The sequence below is a fragment of the Pongo pygmaeus genome, chromosome X (genome assembly GCF_028885625.2).
Source record: "Pongo pygmaeus isolate AG05252 chromosome X, NHGRI_mPonPyg2-v2.0_pri, whole genome shotgun sequence".
NCBI classification, from domain to species: Eukaryota; Metazoa; Chordata; class Mammalia; order Primates; family Hominidae; genus Pongo; species Pongo pygmaeus.
The window spans coordinates 29,252,822-29,273,001 of NC_072396.2; the positions used below are offsets into that span (position 1 = coordinate 29,252,822).

Below are 20,180 nucleotides of genomic sequence, written 5' to 3' on the forward strand. Positions count from 1 at the left end.
TGGATGGAATCTACTGTATGATAAAAATCCTACAAACACCATTTAGTTGCTGTCAATAAGAAATGTACTTGTTTTGAAAAAATCCAAATGCCGGCATCGTCCAGAAAAATTTAACAGGTTTATTTATAATTATTATAAAGTTGAACCACTGAAACTTGTTCACTGAAACATTTTAACTTGCATTAATGCTTTATTAAGACTCCACATTTATATTAAAAATTCACACACAAATGAAAATGGAAAAACTGCCAATACCTGATTTCTGTCCCCTATTTTTCCACTTGCAATCATATACTTAGTTACCTTTTGACCCCATGGAAAAAAATTATCTAATGTTCAGAACTACCAGTAACAGGAAGAAGAGACTTTTTTTTATTTTTGAGAATGAAATGTTTACCATCATAGTGGATTCTTAAGCACGTTCTCCACGTATGCAGTGTGCTAGCTTGATGTCTTTTGGCATAATTGTTACACGTTTGGCATGGATAGCATACAGGTTGGTGTCTTCAAAAAGGCCAACCAGCTAGGCCTCACTTGCCTCCTGCAAAGCACTGATAGCTGCACTCTGGAAGCGCAGATCTGTTTTAGAGTCCTGAGCAATTTCTTGCACCAGACGCTGGACGGGAAGTTTGTGAATCAGAAGTTCAGTGGACTTCTGATGACAAGTTTCACGAAGTGCCACAGTACCAGGCCTGTAACGATGAGGTTTCTCCACCCCTCCAGTAGAGGGCGCACTCTTGCAAGCGGCTTTTGTAGCCAGTTGCTTCCTGGGTGTTTTACCACCAGTCGATTTCCGGGAAGTCAGCTTTGTAGGAGCCATGATACAGAGACCTCGTTGCTTAACCACCCTACTCCTTCGGCTGGAGCTCGGCAAGCTAGAGGCGGCGCTGGCGTTCGAGAGCGATGCTGGCGGTGGCGCTGCGGCGGCTGCGAACACAATTGCTCCAATTAGTTGTAAGCATATTTTTAAAACCATGCTTACCTATGTTATACTACAGTTGTGTAAAGATATTTTAAAGCATTAGCAAAGGATTTAACCATTTAGTAATCAGAGAAGGAAAAACGTGTTAGAAAAAAATGAAGAGATTAATCTTTGTACTTTAGCTCAAGAAAACCTGAGTTTCTTGGTAAAAAAAAAAAAAAATGTAGATTCTTGGGACTAATCCTGGATCTAATGAACAATGATTTTTTGGATGATGCCCAGGAGTGTGTGTGTGTGTGTGTGTGTGTGTGTTCTAATGAACAATGATTTTTTGGATGATGCCCAGGAGTGTGTGTGTGTGTGTGTGTGTGTGTGTGTGTGTGTGTGTGTGTGTGTGTGTGTGTGTGTGTGTGTGTGTGTGTGTTGAAGTTACTGGGTTGCCATTAAACTTAATTGACTCTAGTTGTTTCTATTTTCTCATGTCATGCCCAGGATAAATAATGAGTCTCAAAAGCATTGAAATACTTTTGACCCCTAAAAAACAATCTATTAGTGTTTTGATTTTATAATACATGTAAGAGTTATTTGTTACACCTGTTTCTTCTCTTTTTTATCCCCTACTCTTGTCAAAATGTTAGTCATTAAATAATAGGTATTTTAGATAAGAATTAAATATGTAGATATTTATTCACAAAGACCCTGCAATTTTCCCCAAAATAGAAAAAGCCAACTTTTGTCTTCAATGAAAGACAGAAAGGGTAACATATGATATGACTTATTAGATATAGGATACTCAAATTCAAATTTATTATAAATTTGTTATTTTAGAAATGACAGCTAGGACGTGGAATGACTAAAAATATGTACACTCAATAACACATTTAGAAATATAGGACATTTTAGAACTAGGTACTTTGAGAATTAAGAGATTAAGAAGGGATTATTTTCTATCTGCACAGTTCTCAGGGAATAGATATGACAAGTGATCTAACTATTTGAGTAAATGTCAACTGCCAGCAGACACCACCAGCTTATATCGAAGAAAAGTCACAAAAAATATGAAGAGATTCATCACACTGGAAATGGAAAACATGGAATAAGTCAGCAAGTCCAGCAAAAGAAGAAAGTATTACAAGTATAATTTAAAAATAGTTTTGGCAAGAGGAGGTTGGGGAGAAAGCAGAGTAGGCTATAATAATAATTATAACTCAAAGATGGGCCAGACCTAAATGTACACCTTGGCCTCTTTCCATCCTAAAATGTTCTATATTAGCAAAAGAGGTGTTATGATTTATACTCAGCTCCAAGTCTAGACTGGTTTAGGTTTCCTGTGTTTAAGTCTGCTTCTTTCTTACAAAAAAATCTAGATCTCAAGTGAAATGTGCAATTGAAGGTATAAAAATAAAATTCAATTGAGGAAGGCAAGTTTGTCCTTAAAATAAAATTTAAAATACCAGCATTTATTTTTAAAAAACTACCTAATTACATCTAGTCCCATACATATGTTCAAGATTAATATGCAACTGATGCATGAAAATAAAATTCAGCTGAGGGTAACTACTGTAATCATTAAAAAGAAAATAGAAAACTAGCATTTCTATGAAAACATCTAGCTAATCATATAAAAACTCATATACATGTGCATTGACAAGTAAATGCTGATGATATATTATTTGATTGAGGTCGATTTTTCTAAATATTTTTGCATAGTGGGAATTTGTTATGTTAAATAATTTTGAGATTGAATGGCTCTCTGAGAGGGCTTAGTAATATATTTTATATTAAATTAATCACAGTGAAAAAATCTTTGAAATAGGCTTGATGTTTATAATTATAGTATTCTGTGTTTAAACGTGAAGATTGTCTCCTTTTAAAAATGGTATTAACTCTAGGAGACATGATATATAATGATCAATTCTTTCTACCATGAAACTCTATTAATTACTAAAAGTGTTAGTATGCAAAATACAAGTTGATAAAAACCAATTCACATTTGATAGCCAGTGGACAAATTAGAATAAAATATTCTAATGTTCAAAGAACACTCTATATTCTATAATGTTCTCTGTTAAGCCTGTGTCCTTCTGAGTATGGTGAGTGGCAATTCTGGTCTTACCTTCAAACATCTGCTTCATGTTTAAATTAAATTATGCTACATGCTTGTCCCTGCATAAGAGTAGCAAATACTCAAAGCACAGTGAAAGGGATAGTAAAAGACTTCCAAGTAGGAGAAGTATTAAAAATATTCTCCAGCTGGTAAGGCTGGAACACTGATGATCAAGACAGTTCTGTTGAAGGGTGGGAGGCGCCCTGTTCGTTGCTCCTTCAGGTGTTAACCTTTTTTTTTAGATGGTGGTTGATTGCAGGGTCTGGAGGAGGGCTTGAGTGTGGCCTCTGTGGCCTGGGTCTAGAGAAGCTGTTATTTACCAACCAATTTGGAAAGAGTTTAACTAAGGTATTTAAAACTGTGGCAGCTGTATCTGACCAAAAGTTAAGCTTCTGAACTTTTCCCCATAGATCACGGAGGGCGGGCCTCCAGGGAAGGTTTCAAGCAGGAGGCTGACTTGAGGAGGTTTTTGTTTTAGAAAGAGCCTTCACGTAGCAATGTTGAAGATGATCGATTGCATGAGTTTGAGAAAACATTCAGGAAGATTGGTTTTAAAACCTAAGAAAAGAATTGAGGTAGTGGCTAGGGAGCAGAAGTGAAGAAATGGATGTGAGAACTACTTTGGAGGAGTAATTTTACAGAGTCAGTGAGTTTTAGAATTGGATAGGGTGTGAGTTGGACCACTGTGGAAAATAGTACCATTACCTGGGAGAGGATAAAGATGTAGTGGTGTCTGTTACTTGTTTGTCTGGTTTGCTGGCTGATTGGTTGGCTTTATTTAATTAATTTTCTGAGAAGAGCCATGTTTATAAGCTGCAGGCACAACTGCAAATACATTAATTTAAACATATAATAGTGCAGCTTTCTCTGTTGGACAACAAAAAAGAACCAGAAAAGGAAGAGGGTGAGGGGCTGAATAACGTTCCATGATCACCTATTATACTCTTTTTAACTAATTTTGGAATCACATTCATGCCGTACAGAGGATAATACTGTTGCCATTTCACAGATGAGAATTCTGACTTACCAGGTTTGAATGACTGGCCTACTTTCTCATAGTCAGAATGTGACAGCGTCACAATTTAAATCCATTTCTGTCCATCTTCAGGGTCTCAGTCTTTAACTGTATGAAAATACCTCCAAAATGGAAAAGAGGGAAAAAGAATGAAAGGGAAGAAAAGAAAAGGGAAAGAACGAAGAAAAAAGTATTTAGAGTGACCAAAGAAGAAAAAAGCAAATTCCAGTTGAAAGGGACCAAGCAGAGATGCTCATCCATGAGCAGTTCTTACCCCCGCCTAGACAAGTTCATAGTCCTCCCTAAAGGTGGCAGGAGGTTTACACAGAATATTAGTTCCTCATAGGTGTCCCTAGCCTTCAGGTGACTTGAACTTGCAGCCAGTAAGTGAACTGGTGTCAGTTTATGGCCAAACCACTGCTCTCTAGACTTCTGCTTTTAGAGTGGTGCTTTTCAACCTGGGCTGCTGCAGATCCTCACATTATTTCCGGTCTGTGGAGTAATTGAGAGTAGGCTATTAGAAACTTTTATAGGAATCTGACTGAGTACTGTTGTATCTGTTGGATCCAGTAATTTTAAAAGGGGATTGTATTTTGTATGTCTGTTCCATTTTTCAAGTCATTGGCATTGCATTTTATGAAATAATATATCTGTGATGACTTGGAAACAAAGGAACAAAAACTGGCCCTTCACCACAGATAATTTGAGAAGTAAGCTTTAGAGCATCAAAAGAAAAAAAGATGAGAACCTGATAGGTGTTTTTGTGCTCTTGGTAACAGAGACTTTCTCTTATAAATGTGATGGTTTAGTGAACTGCCTTTACATAGCAATCTATCGGCCCCATATACAAATATAATCAAATGATTTGTGTCATTCGAAGCTACACAAGAGATGAACCTGGTTTTTGTAATTTAACAAAAAATCCAATTTATGTAACATATTAAAAGAAGCATTATCAACTTGTTTTCTCCTCAAAAGACTGTAGCTATTAAACTCCTTAATTACTTCATTTTCACTCTCAGTGTAACATTAGCAGTTTAGCACTTCAAGTACAAAAATGATTAATGAGCCTGAGAATTCATTCGCATACATATCACTTTGCAGCTTGACATAACCCTGGAGCCTGTTCTCTATTCTAGCCATAGACATACTTCTCTAGCAAATATCTTATTGCATATTAAATGCCTAATCATTGCAAAGTATGCATAATTATTGTCATCTTTCCTGTTTTTTTTCTACGCAAACAAAAAAGGCAACAAATCAAATGCATTCAAATGTAACTAACATTTTAAACCAAAGTATAAATCCATAGGGAGCATCATGATTTTTGCATTGTAACTGTCCCCGAAAATTCAATTGTGATTTGAGCTGAAATGTCATTCATCTAAAAATGTATCTTTAAAATTTTTTTGAACATGAAGGAAAAGACTTTCAATTTCTATATTTATATGTATGTGAGTACTGTGACTTGGGAAAATATGACGAGAGTAAAGACTGCATTGTGGATTCAGAGAATAAGATTTTATTTGGAGTTACTGTAAGAAATATCTGCAGGGGGCTCTTTCTGTCTAACCATCCTTGGCTTGCATTGGTGACCTGTGCCTACATGTTTCTTTTAGCTTTGCTGAATTTCTTTTTTGATCTCCTCCAAGGTGATCCCACAGTGCTGACTTTGTCCAATCATTCCCGAGGCTTCATCTTTTAAGTATGATCAATGGTTCTTTGTGTCTTTGCCTTCCCTTGTTTTTTTCTACTGTATTCGGTGGAGTTCAGCCACAATTCTGTGGTGTCCCTGCCTAATAATCCTCTTTTCCCCACATGCTGTCACCTCTAAGCCACACTCTACCACATTCAGTATGGAATCAGGAAGACTAAATGAACTTTTTCTCAGAACTCGGAGAACTGCGCTTGTCAGGCTTGTTGCCATTACACAACATTGTAGTTACTGGAAGGTGAACCAAACAACTTCCAGGGGCCTTCCATGTGCAAGGGAAGAGCAGAACTGTAGACTACTTGCTAGACTATAAATCTGGTCTCCAATTGTTTTTGTTCATGTAGGTAAAGCTATGTGCTGTAAATTTGTACCCGTTTCCATTTGCTTTTAGAGGGAGACATTTAGTTCGGGGACAAAATAAATAATGTCCATTGAACTGGACATGGTCAAATCTTTCCAATAAATTTTTAAAACCATGCGTGTACTCTGGTAAAGCACAGGTATCATTATCTCACTGCACAAGTGTATACTACAAATGCAGTCTTGCGGCTGGACATCTCTGACCAACAACTAGACCACTGAAATTGCAAGGCAATGCAGTCAACTAAGGCACTGAGGCACTGTTCCCAGGAAAGATCGTTTGATGATGATACAATCAGGACTCCTTATCTAGACCCATACTTGATAAATAGGGTTGGCAGATAAGTTACAGGACGCCCAGATATAAAAACAAGGAATTTAAAAAAATGTAAGTATGTCCCAAATATTACATGAAATATATGTATATTAAAATAAAATTACTCCTTATCTGAAATACAAATTATACTGGGTGTCGTGTATTTTTATTTACTAAATATGGCAGTTCTATTTATAAGTGGTCCTTTTTCTGTTTTGTTTTGAGACAGAGTCTCACCCTGTCACCCAGGCTGGAGTGCAGTGGTGCGATCTCGGTTCACTGCAACCTCCACCTCCCAGGTTCAAATAATTCTCCTGCCTTAGCCTCCCGTGGAACTGGGATTACAGGCGTGCACCACCATGCCTGGCTAATTTTTGTATTTTCAGTAGAGACGGGGTTTCACCATGTTGGCCAGGCTCGTCTTGAACTCCTGACCTCAGGTGATCCACCTGCCTAAGCCTCCCACAGTGCTGGGATTACAGGCGCGAGCCACCATGCCCGGCTATAAGTGGTACTTTATAGGCAGCAAAGATCATTTGAAACAGTACACTTCCTGAGGTTAGTGACTAATGAGATTATTCCTATATCCCTAAATGTCATAAAAGTGGGAGGAAATGTGAAAAAACAGAGACTCAAGAGTGGGTGTCAGCTATGGAGCACGCACGCGCACTCTGGTGCTTGCCCACGCTGCACTGGCCTGCACAGGCCTACACTGGCCCACGCAGGCCCACACAGACCCACACTCTCCAGGTTAGAGCACTTACCCAGTGGATGGTTCAGCTTTCTGGAGGATAAGTGGAGCATTCTTAATGCCAGCCCTTTTCTGGTCCCCACTAGGCTGTGGTACCCTGAGAAGTCCAAAGGCGTTGTTACATACTAAGAATTGCTTCCTTTGTGCTGCTGCAGGATGTCCGGTGAAAAAAATCTGTAAAATGACATCCAAATAACCCAACCCTTACCTGTGTGGATTTTGAACTTGCTAAAAGACACAGTGGACCCCACCTATTTGTGGATTGAGCTAATAAAAATAATTTAACAAACAATCTGATAAATATGATGGATATGGGAAAGCTGATAGTGAAGATCTTTGGGTCTTATAAAACTGTCAAAGAGGAAATCCAAGAAGAAACAGGACAAAGAAGAAAGATGAATTGCATTTCTAAGAAGGTATTTAAATCCAGTACCTCCAAAGTATTAATATAAAGATAAATGCATTACTAGGTGGTTTTTGAATAAATTTTTTTTGTTTACAAACTAAATCTATTATTTTGTAAGTAGGACTATATTAAAGTGAAAAAGAGTAGCAAAGTATGAATGAATACACAAACACACATAAAACTTCCTAATTAGAACAAAAAAACCTTATTTCTTTTGGTCCTTTTGCTTTGTTTGTTTTTTAAAGGTACATAATTGAAAAATCAGCTATTCTGAATGAAAGCTTTCTGTCAAGTAGATGATACTTAGATTTATTTTTGCTGTCACCTGGCTTAGTTGGCTATATAAACATAACAAATTGCTAATTGATGTTAGTAAATATACAGTATTTGTGACTTCCTTCAGTCATTATACCTTTCCTCGAGAAAGTAGACTTAATTGCACCATGTATTGGGGGCTGAATTTTACGAGTACTACTTATTTATCCAGCAGTGGCTTTCTATTTGCTATATATTAACAATTTGCATCTTGAATTAGACAGTTTTCTTGTAGTGTGGAGATATTTATTACTTCTAATGGCATGTCAATTCTACTTTACTTTTAGGCCTAGTTTTAAATTCACTTAAGAAAACCATTTTTTATTGAAGAGATGTGTACATATTTTCAGGATGGTCATTTAAAAAAAATTCCAAACAAGTGAATGAAATCATTCTTGGGCTGTGAATTACCTTAAAAAATACATTTGGGAAATATACAGTGCCTGCTACCCAAGATAGTTGTGGTGACTAATTAGCTTCTTACCTAGATTTACAGCACTGTTACCTTGTAAAATAATCTTTGTAAAATAGGTCACAAACTGGGTCTGCCTGAATCTTAAGTATAAATATCATGTTTCATGGTTTTGTACTGCAGCTCTAAAGTAAAACAAAACTTATTGTCAATGGAATCACTTTGGAGGTTCATGTTGCCTTGCATGTCTTTTGCTTAAATTCTTGTCTACAGCTGCCTGCCTGATTTGGATCTTGTGCCCTAATCCTAGTAACTGGACTCCTGTTTTGCTACTGTGAACACATTTTTGTCTGTTCGCCTCATGCTAGTAACTCCCTTTCTCATTCTTCCACATGTCTGGTTCTGAACACCCTTCTGGTGACTACAGCTCTGATCCCTCCTCTCCTGGTGATTGATGTTCTGAACCTGTCTTAGGCTGTTGTATAACAAAGTGCCATAGACTGGATGGTTTGTAAACAACAGAAACTTATTTCTCCCACTTATGTAGGCTTAAAGTTAGAGAACCGGATGCTAGCATGGTGGGGTTCTGGTGAGAACCCTCTTCTTGTTTGTAGAATGCCATCTTCTCCTTGTATCCTCACATGGTGGAGAGCAGAGAGCAAGCTCTCTGGGGTCTCTTTTGTAAGGGCACTAATCCCATTCATGAGGGTTCTACCCTTATGTCCTAATTACCTCCCAAAGGCCCCACCCTCTAATACCATCACATTCTGGATTCAGATTTCATCATATGAATTTTAGAGGCACACAAACATTCAGTCCATAGCAGATCACAGCCTTCAGCAGTGGCAGCCTTAGAATTTCTATGTAGCAGTTAGGTGGTGCTTGGAGCTGAGCTGTTTGGGTATGGGAGAAAAGCAGCTTGTTTTAAAGCCATGTGTGTATTGCAATTACTCTTTTTTTAGTAAAAATTGCATATTTAGTTGTAGTGGCTTGGGGTTAGTAATAAAAATTCATGAAGGAGCAGGTTTCTTTGTAGCCAATCATAGGCAATGCCACTGAATTCAAGGCTGGGAATCCAAAAGAATTGGTTTTTTTTTCTTTTTTGAGACGGAGTCTCACCCTGTTGCCCAGGCTGGAGTGCAATGGCGTGATGTCGGCTCGCTGCAACCTCCGCCTCCTGGGTTCAAGCGATTCTCCTGCCTCAGCCTCCCGAGTAGCTGGTATTACAGGCACACGCCACCATACCCGGCTAATTTTTTGTATCTTTAGTAGAGACGGGGTTACACCGTGTTGGCCAGGCTTGTCTCGAACTCCTGACCTCTGTATCCACCCACCTCGGCCTCCCAAAGTGCTTGGACTACAGGCGTGAGCCACCGCACCCGGCCAAGGATTGTTTTCTTCCTCAGTTTTGTGTCTGCAGCTTTGTATATAAATAGCATATAGCTGTAGTAAATAAATATCTTTGATGATTGATCTAATGTCATGAATTTCTAGTCCTAGATTCCAAATAGCCACATCTATTCAACTGTAACTCTTGGGATACCCTATTTCTCCTCCTTGAAGTTTTTTGTTGGAAAACGCTTGCTTTAGCCACTGCTTATGGCCTCTCATGATATCCTCCAGTTACGAAGGTGTTTAATATACTGTGAGCCATGGATAGCATAATATAGTCATGAGATTTATCACAAAACAGACCTGGAACTGAATTTGTGTCATACCAATGGTCTGGTTACTTTACTTCTCTTTGCCTGTTTTACATTTCACTGAAATGAGGATAATAATAATATTCATTCTTTCTCACAGTGGTTAAGAGGATTAAATTAGGAAACTTAAGTGTTTGACACGTATTTGATAATCAGGAAACACTTATAAAAATTGCCCTCATCTGATATGTTGAACAAAGATGGACTTTGTTCAACATACTTTATCCGTGTTTTAGATAAATATAGATATTCAAAGTGCTGAGTCATTCATTCAACAAACTGTCTGTTAGGTGCTACTTTATTTCAGGCTCTTTGCTAAGATGAACTGGACCAGAAATTTATCAGAAAAAGTAACAGGGAATATGACATATTAGAGTTAAGGACAGCTAGAAGAGAAATGGGGATGGTTCAGGTAGAACAACACAATTAAAAATGTAGCCCCAAGGCCGGGCACGGTGGTTCACACCTGTAATCTCAGCATTGGGGAAGCTGAGGCAGGTGGATCACTTGATGTCAGGAGTTCAAGACCAGACTGGCCAACATGGTGAAACCGTGTTTCTACTAAAAATAAAAAAAACTAGCCCGTTGTGGTGGCACATGCCTGTAATCCCGGCTACTCAGGAAGCTGAGGCAGGAGACTTGCTTGAACCAGGAAGCAGAGGTTGCAGTGAACGGAGGTTGCACTACTGCACTCCAGCCTGGGTGACAGAGTGAGAGACTCTATCTCAAAAAAATATATATATAAAAATTATATATATAAATTATTTATATAATTTATAATATAATTATAGAATTTTATATATAATTTATATAATTATATATTAAAATATATATAATTACATTATATCATTTATATCATTTATAATTTATAATTATATCATTTATATATAATTTATATATAATTATATAATCATATATAAATTATATATATATATCCCCTCCAAAATTGAAGAGAATGGAGAAATAATAACAATTCGAGTTAATTTCAGTGATCTTGGAGACATTGCTGAGGCTAGAAAGGATAGAACTTTAAGAGACTTGTAGTTATATGGACTTTATGGATAAATGCAAAAGTTTTTCAGGCAAATGTAGAGAATCTCTGCTTTGTTTCCACTGACTTTAAGTATATCACCATGATAAGCACTTTGGTGCTATTCTGATTGCATATAAACATGCAAAACTCCCATCCTGAAGGTAGGATGACCAATTATCCCATTTGCCCAAGCCTGAGAATTTTCCCAAGAAACAGGACTTTCTTTGCTAAAGCTGGGATTGCCCTAGGCAAACTGGGACAAGTTGGTCACCCGCTTTAACGCAAAGACAAGACTGTGTCTTAATCTTTATGCATCCCAGAACTTTGTGTAGTTCTTTGTATAGTGCTTTGGAGGGGATCAATACATACTTTTGCTGACTCATCAGTTTTTAACCAGACCCTTGTGATTTTGTCTGGATAGTTAACCAGAATAGACGTTGGTTCTTTGAGGCTGATAAATTAGGGAAAATAGAGCTGTTTGGCTAAAAGTAAAACTAAGAAGAAGAAAGCCAGCCTCATCTGCAATATTGAAAAAAATATGTGTTCTTTCTGTAGTCTGCACCTGTAATTTTATGTTTCAGGTTTATTTGGACTCTCAGAATTTTCACAATATAGCAGAATTGTTCCTTGCACTCAGTTAAGGAGTAATGCATTCAGAACAGGGCTTGGAATCGTAATAACCAAATTCCTGCCACAGCTCTACCACCCTCTAATAATAAAACTTAAGTAAGTCACTTAAACTCTCAAAGCATTATTGCTTTCAACCAAAGGCATGTGTATAATAACAACTTCCTTATAAGAAACAGCTCCATATGATAACTTTTATAAAATAGACTTATGAACTTCAAAGGATGAGATAAATTCGAATTATTCTAATGACCAGTCATGCCATAATGATAGTGATATGCTGATTTAAATGATTCAGATTATGGTTGTCAACGTATGATACTGAAAATAACTAAACTACCAAAGTTGAATTTCCATGTGCACACTTAAAGGACGATATCTATAAATATCTGTAGCACACCTCTATGGTCACAATTTCTAGTGAGTAACATTGATTAAAATTAAATTCTTCTGAAGTTTAAGTCTTTAGTCTGCTAAAATGCCCACACTGGCTCAATTATTCATGAATTACAGTTATATTCTTTTTCTCAAGTCTTTCAAAAGGACTAATTTAAAAACCAGAAAAGGTATTAACAAATCAAAAGAACAAAGGGACATGCTCATTTCAAGTTATGCCTTGAAATTGTAATGGAAACTTAAGGGCCCCACATATTTTCTAACTGCTAAATGGAATATCCTAGTTATACTTTTTGTATCTAAACTGAACGAAACTTATAAAATTCATTCCAACACACTTGCCAGCTAACGGATCTGAGCACATTTAATAGTAAAAATAATTCTACTGATTACATTCAGTAATGCATTTTGTTCTTTGCATTTTTTCTATTCCGAAGATTGACTGAGTTAGTAGTCCAATGCTGATGTGTTACTTATCAGCTATGTTGAAATTATTAGAATTTTTCCCAGTTCGCTATATGTCTACCAAGAAACTATGATGACAAAGAAGTCAGGATTTCTAGTCCAGCTGGGCAGCACAATAATAAGAATCATTCAGGAGCGCTGTATGGACTGAATTTATTGAACAAGAAGAAAACTGCATGAACAAACTGTGGAAGCTTAACACATCTGGTCAGCAAAGAAATTTATTTTGGCTGGAGAAATTAAAAACCTCTTTTTCCAGTAACTTACTCTGCCAGAGGTACTAGACCAGAATCTGGGCCATTACACAGATCTTAGCATATGGGCATTTTTCAGTAGAAGGAGCATTGAAGTTACTGAACTGTTTTCTCTGCCTAGCCAATTTAATATGAAATATGATTGAAATCAGTAGGTCCGCACTGGTATTTATTCATTTTCCAGTGCTTTCCTAAACGAGTTTTATAGTATTCAGAGCATAGTGTTAAATTGATTCACCTTTCTCCATATGAGAATTGTAAGCAATTTGATTAGCTTTTCTCTATTTTCATCTTCTGACGTATACTGTTATAACTAAGAAAAATTATAACCCTTTTTTCTTACTGAAAATAATTTATATTCAGTAGTGTTTTTGTGCCTGCAAAGAATATAATCTATACAGGCTTAAATATCAACATTTGTAACTGTATGGGTATGATGGTATTAAGAACAATTCCAAAGACAAATTACACTTTTAAATGTTCATGATACTGGATTTATCCCTTAGACCTTATAATTGAACTTTACAAACCAGACACATTCCCATGTGTTTTATTTAGTGAAGCAAGGAAAGAATGTTAAAAAAAAATAAAATTAGGATTTTTTATATGACTACTAAACATGATAAATTAAGGGAGTCTTGTTACCCTGAGAGATTTAACTTTATTGATCTCTCAGTTGAAAGCTGCTAAATGAGTGAATGAAAAGATAGAAGCTGGGGGAGGGGGACTGCTATCTTTGCTCTTCAGGAAATGGTTTATGCTAAAACTTAATGACCACCTACTAAGAGCAGTGATGCATGGGGAGCCTTAGGTCCTTTTTTTCTTCCTTTCCATGCCTTTCACAGCGGAGTCTACCACTGCTGCTCATCCTTAGCTTCACCTGCGTTACTTTCTGTCCAGTTTTCTTCCTGGATCAGGGCCCTGGCACCCTATCTAACTTCTATTAATTCTGTTTCGTGGCTGTGGGTCATGTTCCTCATATCTACCACCTGCTTTCTAGTGGCAGTACAACAATTACAGCTACCTGCCAGCCCCATCACCCCACTTGAAAGGAATCCGTTATTTCCAGGGTCCTGCTTGGATTGCCTTATTTCAATCCTTTAAAAAAAAGTCATTCTTGTGGGCTTTTGACTTTCTCATTTCCAAGGTCTTCTTTTTTTAACCTTTAAGTTCAGGGGTACAAGTGCAGGTCTGTTACATAGGTAAACTTGTGTCATAGAAGTTTGTTGTACAGATTATTTCCCCACTCAGGTATTAAGCCTAGAATCCATTAATTATTTTTCCTTATCCTCTCCCTCCTCCCACCTTGCACCTTCTGAAATGCCTCAGTGTGTGTTGTTCCCTTCTATGTGTTCATGTGTTCTTATCATTTAGCTCCCACTAATACGTGAGAACATGTGGTATTTGGTTTTCTGTTCCTGTGTTAGTTTGCTAAGGATAATGGCCTTCTGCTCCATCCATGTCCCTGCAAAGCATGGTACTGGTACAAAAACAGACACACAGACCAATGGAACAGAATAGAGGACCCGGGAATAAGGCTGCACAGCTACATCTATCTGATCTTTGACAAACCTGACAAAAACAAGCAATGGAAAAAGGATTATCTATTCAATGAATGGTGCTGGGATAACTGGCTAGCCACATGCAGAAGATTGAAACTGGACCCCTTCCTTATACCATATACAAAAGTTAACTCAACATGGATTAAAGACTTAAGTGTAAAGCCCGAAACTATAAAAACCCTGGAAGACAACCTAGGCAATACCATTCAGGACATAGGCACGGGCAAAGATTTCATAATGAAGACACCAAAAGTAATTGCAACTAAAGCAAAAATTGACAAATGGGATCTAATTAAACTAAAGTCTTCTCTTAAAAGGTCACTGCTTTCCAGGTGGGTAGCACATTCAGTGGCTAATATCTTAGTTTGAAGGGCATTTCCCTGGTCAGTGTCCTCTGGAGTTAGAAAGAGCTGAGCAGCATGGCAGCACTGGTCCTCTGAAAGGGGAAAACATGGAGTGGGATGTGATTAACTGAGATATAAAATCTCGGAGGGTGTGATCCATGACCCTTGTTGACCCTTGTCTTCCTCACACCTAGGAGTGCCTGCAACAACGTAGATCCTCAGTGTTGAATATATGAATGTGTAAATGAAGGTACCTATTTCACAAATTGTCTAGGATTGACATCACCCTAAGGATGGATGTTGTTTATTTCACTGGCAGTTTGGGATTGTGAAAGCCCTGTGTATGGTCACAGGCTTTGAAATGTGTGATGAATCTGTATCTTTAATTGGGTCTCTATAGTCAAATGAGAGTCTTCATTTTTCTGAAGATTCATACTGAGAAGCACAGGCTTTCTTTCAGTGTATTGAAGGTGCATTGTATTAGATTAACACTGAACCAAACCATTGTCCTTTGAATTTCATGTTGAAATCAAACAATGCGATTGTTTTGTTAAATACTTTAAAAATTGTCTTGACTTCTCAAACTAAATAGAAACTTATTTAGCTTAATAGTCAGCTTATATCATATTTTATCTCATCACATTTTTCTTTTCTAATGACTGTATTTGCTTTATTATTCTGTGGCTAAATAAGATTTAAAAAAAAACCCAAAACAACATTAAAATGCTTCCTTTTGACCCAGGTACTTCCTTCTCATTGTGGAAAACTCTCACATCAATTGCACCACCACCCCCGTTCCCTATGCACTCAATGAAACAATTTAAATTAAATATCTGTTTTGTGTCAGCTATGGAGATAGACTTTGGGGAAATACCATTCCTTTTTTCATTCTTCATTTTGTGCCAACAAAATATTTTGAGGGAGGAATATTTTTATATCAATTATTTTCATTATCTAAGTTAAAATAGGTACAATGGCCATTTACCCTAGATTTGTTTTAACTGTCCTAATTTTCAAATAGTCTGAATTATTTACCTGCATTTAAAGCTATGAGTCCTAATGTTGGTTTTGGAAAATATGGTCCTCTTGGAGATATATTTATTTTCAGAAAAACTACCTGAGAATTTTTACATTTTTTCTTGAGTCAAAGTAGACTTATGTTTTAATAGCTTGAATAAAAGAAAATTTCAAAACTCTTAGCCCGTTGTAAAGTTAAAGAGTACATGAGTTTATGTAGTATTCATGATTTATGAATAATTGGATTTTTAGATCAAAATTAACTAATTGAACTTGAAAAATAGCCAACTCTATTTTTATGTCATGTATTCAATGCATACACATTTTATATACCCAAATCTCTAGACACTGTGCCTGGCAATATGAATTTAAAATAATTAATAAGTAAATATTTCTTTATTTTAGTTTTAATGCACAATAAAACACTAAGAATAAATAGCCTAGTTGGTGTATATAGAAAAATCCATAAGTAATGATTCAAAATTATTTGAAGGTAGACATATTATTTTTAGTAATGAGTATATATGGGATGTGGCTGAAATTACTAGACATATAACCATAATATTATGTGACCATTTGGTGTAGATAATGCCTGACTAACAATAGCAGCAATGTATGGTTGTTTTTTGGTCTTTCTACCTTTTAGACTTATGCACTTTAAATGCTTAAGATGAGTAATCTCATTCATCTTTCCTGTTGCTTGCACTGAATATTTGTTGCTGCTAATCCTTCTTATTTCCATAGTATTGTTCAAAGGTACATTCCAGGGCATCTTTGAAGCATATTTTTTAACCCCCACTGTGTCTCTAACTTGTCATGTCATGGTTGCTTGAGCATGTCAGCCATTCTGTGTGTGTTTGCCAAGCCCCAGTGTGCTGGTATAAGTAGGCATTGCAATTAGGCTGAGAGACAAGCTGCATTACAAGAACTATTTGCTGCTTATATTGTCCCAATATTTTAACCTAAGCCAATACAGGTAGCATTGAGCATAATACTTTACATATAGTATTAAATATAGCATACATTACATAAAGCATAATACAATATATATAACATTGCGCATAATATATTGAGCATCAACCATATGTCCAGCTTTTGCTAACTACTGTGGAGAAATATGGGGGTGGGATGAGGAAGGCAGTATTAGATGGGAGGCTAGTAAGAAGAAGTATAAAGGAGACCTGCTCTTAGTAAACTGCAGTTTTGTTGAGGATAACAGTGACATACAAAAATAATTAGAAATCATATAAGGAAAATATACCAACAGCGATGCTTAGGTTGTGCTGATTTAACTCTTTATGATGCAGAACACGTAACTGGGCAGCTCCAAGTCCTAAAGTCTTATAGGAGTTCAGTTGTTTGGGGTAACTACATTTCATTCATAAGTTGTATGAGTGTAGCTGACTTCATGTCATGTCTTACTACCTTTTGAATCATTGGTAATCATTGTTAAACACAATACTTAGGTAGAGGAGATCAGTGACAATTCACCTCTATGATTGTTAATGAAAACGTTTGACTACTGAAATACCTTAAGTGGTAATAGCCTCACTATTCTTAATTTTTTTTACCACAACACTTAATTTTTAATCTATGATATGATCATTTTATTGCTCCATCCTCTAAATTTAGCCACTAAGATGATTTTAAAGCATCCTTAAATTCCTTAAGAAAATTTAAAAATCAGGAATAGACAGAAGGAAGGGTTCACATCTGTATTTATCCCAATATACTTTCCTGGTGTTTTGGAGGATGTCAGCTTCATCACAGATTAAACACCAAGAAAAGGAGAGGTTTAAAAGTTCACATGGATGTGCTGCACTATGCAATATTTTTTTATTTTCTGTGTGCATATTAATAACACTTATTTTATGGCTGGGTGTGGTGGCTCACGCCTGTAATCCCAGCACTTTGGGAGGCTGAGGCTGGTGGATCACCTGAGGCCAGGAGTTTGAGACCAGCCTGGCCAACGTGGCGAAACCCCATCTCTACTAAAAATACAAAAGTTAACCGGGCATGGTGGTGCTCGCCTATCCTCTCAGCTACTCGGGAGGCTGAGGCAGGAGAATCACTTGAACCAGGGAGGCAGAGGTTGCAGTGAGTCAAGATTGCATCACTGCACTCCAGCCTGGGTGACAGCCTGAGAGTCTGACTGAAAGAAAAAAAAATCCAACAAAACAAAACCCGCTTTCTTTAGGATTTTGCCTTTTCTTGAGGACTTGTATTGTTTTTGAGGATTTTACTAGCATTTTCTAGGTCTAAGGACTCAAAAATCCTGACCCCGATTCTTTTTCTCTTATACATAGTGACAGACTGATATTATTGTACCAATTATATAACTCAGCTTCTCACCATTTTGATGTGCAGAGGTTATTAATTTTTAGAAGCTACACAGCTAATAGTGTATTTATTTTTTACAAAGGAAAGTTCTACCTTATAAAAGAATAGTTCTGTTATGAAACCTTATACATCAGTTATAGAGGGGAGGACATATAAATTATATTACTTACACAAGTCAACTAATTTTATTGTATGATAATGAGACATATGTTATTAAAATTTCTTCATTAGATCAATTTTTCCAAAATAGACAGTTTTATTGACTTTTCTTTTTCTAAAAGTATTATGAATATTATCTGTAATGCCAGCATTTAAAGATCTTTATGTTTTGTGTGCATATTATAGTTTTTTTCTGTGTGTTTGTATGTTATATAAGAAGGATCATGTGATATATACAATTTTGAAACTGGCTTCAACTCCCCCTTTCACAGTATGTCATAGACATCTATCAATGTAGTCATTGATTACAAATCTGCATCATGATTATAATGACTGTGTAGCAGCATATTGAATTGATTCGTATGTCTTTGTTTATTTACTTAACCAATCTCTTATTGGTGGACACTTGGTTTTCACATTTTCTCTCTGATACCAACAAAACACTGAGATGTGTATACTTTCTATGAGACTGTGTGTGTCATGCATACTTTCAAAGATAGCCTTCTGATTACTTTTTTTTTTTTTTTTGAGACGGAGTCTCACTGTGTCACCCAGGCTGGAGTGCAGTGGGGTGATCTCGGCTCACTGTATCCTCTGCCTCCTGGATTCAAGCGATTCTCCTGCCTCAGCCTCCTGAATAGCGGGGATTATAGGCATGTACCACGACGCCCAACTAATTTTTGTATTTTTAGTAGAAATGGAGTTTCACCGTATTGGCCAGGCTGCTCTCAAACTCCTGACCGCAGGTGATCTGCCTCTCTTAGCCTCCCAAAGCGTTGGGATTATGGATGTAAGGCACCACACCCAGCCTGATTACTTCTTCAGGATAAATTTCAGGAAGTTGCAGAGCAATGTCATGTCGCAGCCTCTACCACCTCCTTCTTTTCCTCCTTCTCCTTCCATTGTTTTTTGTTATTTGTAAATATCTCAAGTCTGACTGCCCACCATTCAGAGGCCAAAAACATGAGAAGTGAGATATGGTGAGAGGAAAGCAACTTTATTGATTAAATGCTAGCAGATAGGAGATGGCCAGGCTTCTGCCTCAAATAAGCCATCTTAGTTTTTTGGGCCGGGTGAAGGAGTTTGAGAAGGAAAAGGTGTGGGAAATATGCTAGAGTGGTGCAGGAGGTTGTAGGTCTATGTTTTATTCCGATGGCTATCTAGGAATCGCCCGTTGGAAGATCCGGTTTGCATCACCTTGACTTTGGCCCGGTAGTGGTGGACTATCTGTATCTGTAATTCCTCCTAAGCAGGAGGATTCTGCCGTTGGGTCTCTCTGCCTGTTTGTTTAAAAATTGGCCCCTGGAACTTTAAGGCAAGCACATAATTACATAAGTGAGCACTGTTCACTGAAATGCCTGGTGGGAAAGGAGGAAACAGAGTTTCAAAGTATGTTTCAAGGCTGAAAGCAAGAAAGGAAAAAAGTTTTAAAATGCATTTTGAGGCTGAAATACTTGGTTACCTGCTTATTTATATTTATAAATTAGTATTCTAAAGTCCCAATAGACCATAGAGAGAAAAATAGAGAGAAGGAAAGTTTCTTTTTTCTAATACTCTGCTGTATGTTAGGTACTGTAAATATAGTATTTTATTTAATCTTCATGTTAACCCTGAAAGCTGAGTGGAGAGTTTAAATAATATGCCATAGGCTACATTATCAATGTCAAGGCTAAAAGGGAATTTATTAATAGTTCTGTCTAATCACAGAACATTGTTTTAAAATTTAAGTGAAATTCATATAACATACAATTGACCATTTAAAAATGTGCAATTCAATGTGTGTTTCCTTGTCTTGGCTATTGTGAATAATGCGGCAATGAACATGGGAGTGCAGGTATCTTTTCCAGAACCAAATTTCATTTCCTTTCAATATATGACTAGAAGTGGGATGGCTGGATCATATGGTAGTTTTATTTGTAGTTTTTTGAGGAATCTCCATACTGTTTTCCATAATGGCTGTGC

General features: G+C 36.9%; 1 protein-coding gene and 1 pseudogene across 1 annotated transcript in view; one reads left to right on the plus strand and one right to left on the minus strand.

Moving 5' to 3' along the window:
- Positions 1 to 375: 375 nt before the first annotated feature.
- LOC129024670 (histone H3.3A-like) lies at positions 376 to 820 on the minus strand (annotated as a pseudogene).
- IL1RAPL1 (interleukin 1 receptor accessory protein like 1) overlaps positions 785 to 20,180 on the plus strand; it is a 1,314,427-nt gene continuing 1,295,031 nt past the window's right edge. Inside the window, exon 1 of the mRNA XM_054471838.1 lies at positions 785 to 954. Within this exon, the coding sequence (XP_054327813.1) occupies positions 904 to 954 (51 nt within the window). The 5' untranslated portion in view covers positions 785 to 903. The remainder of the gene's footprint in view (positions 955 to 20,180) is intronic.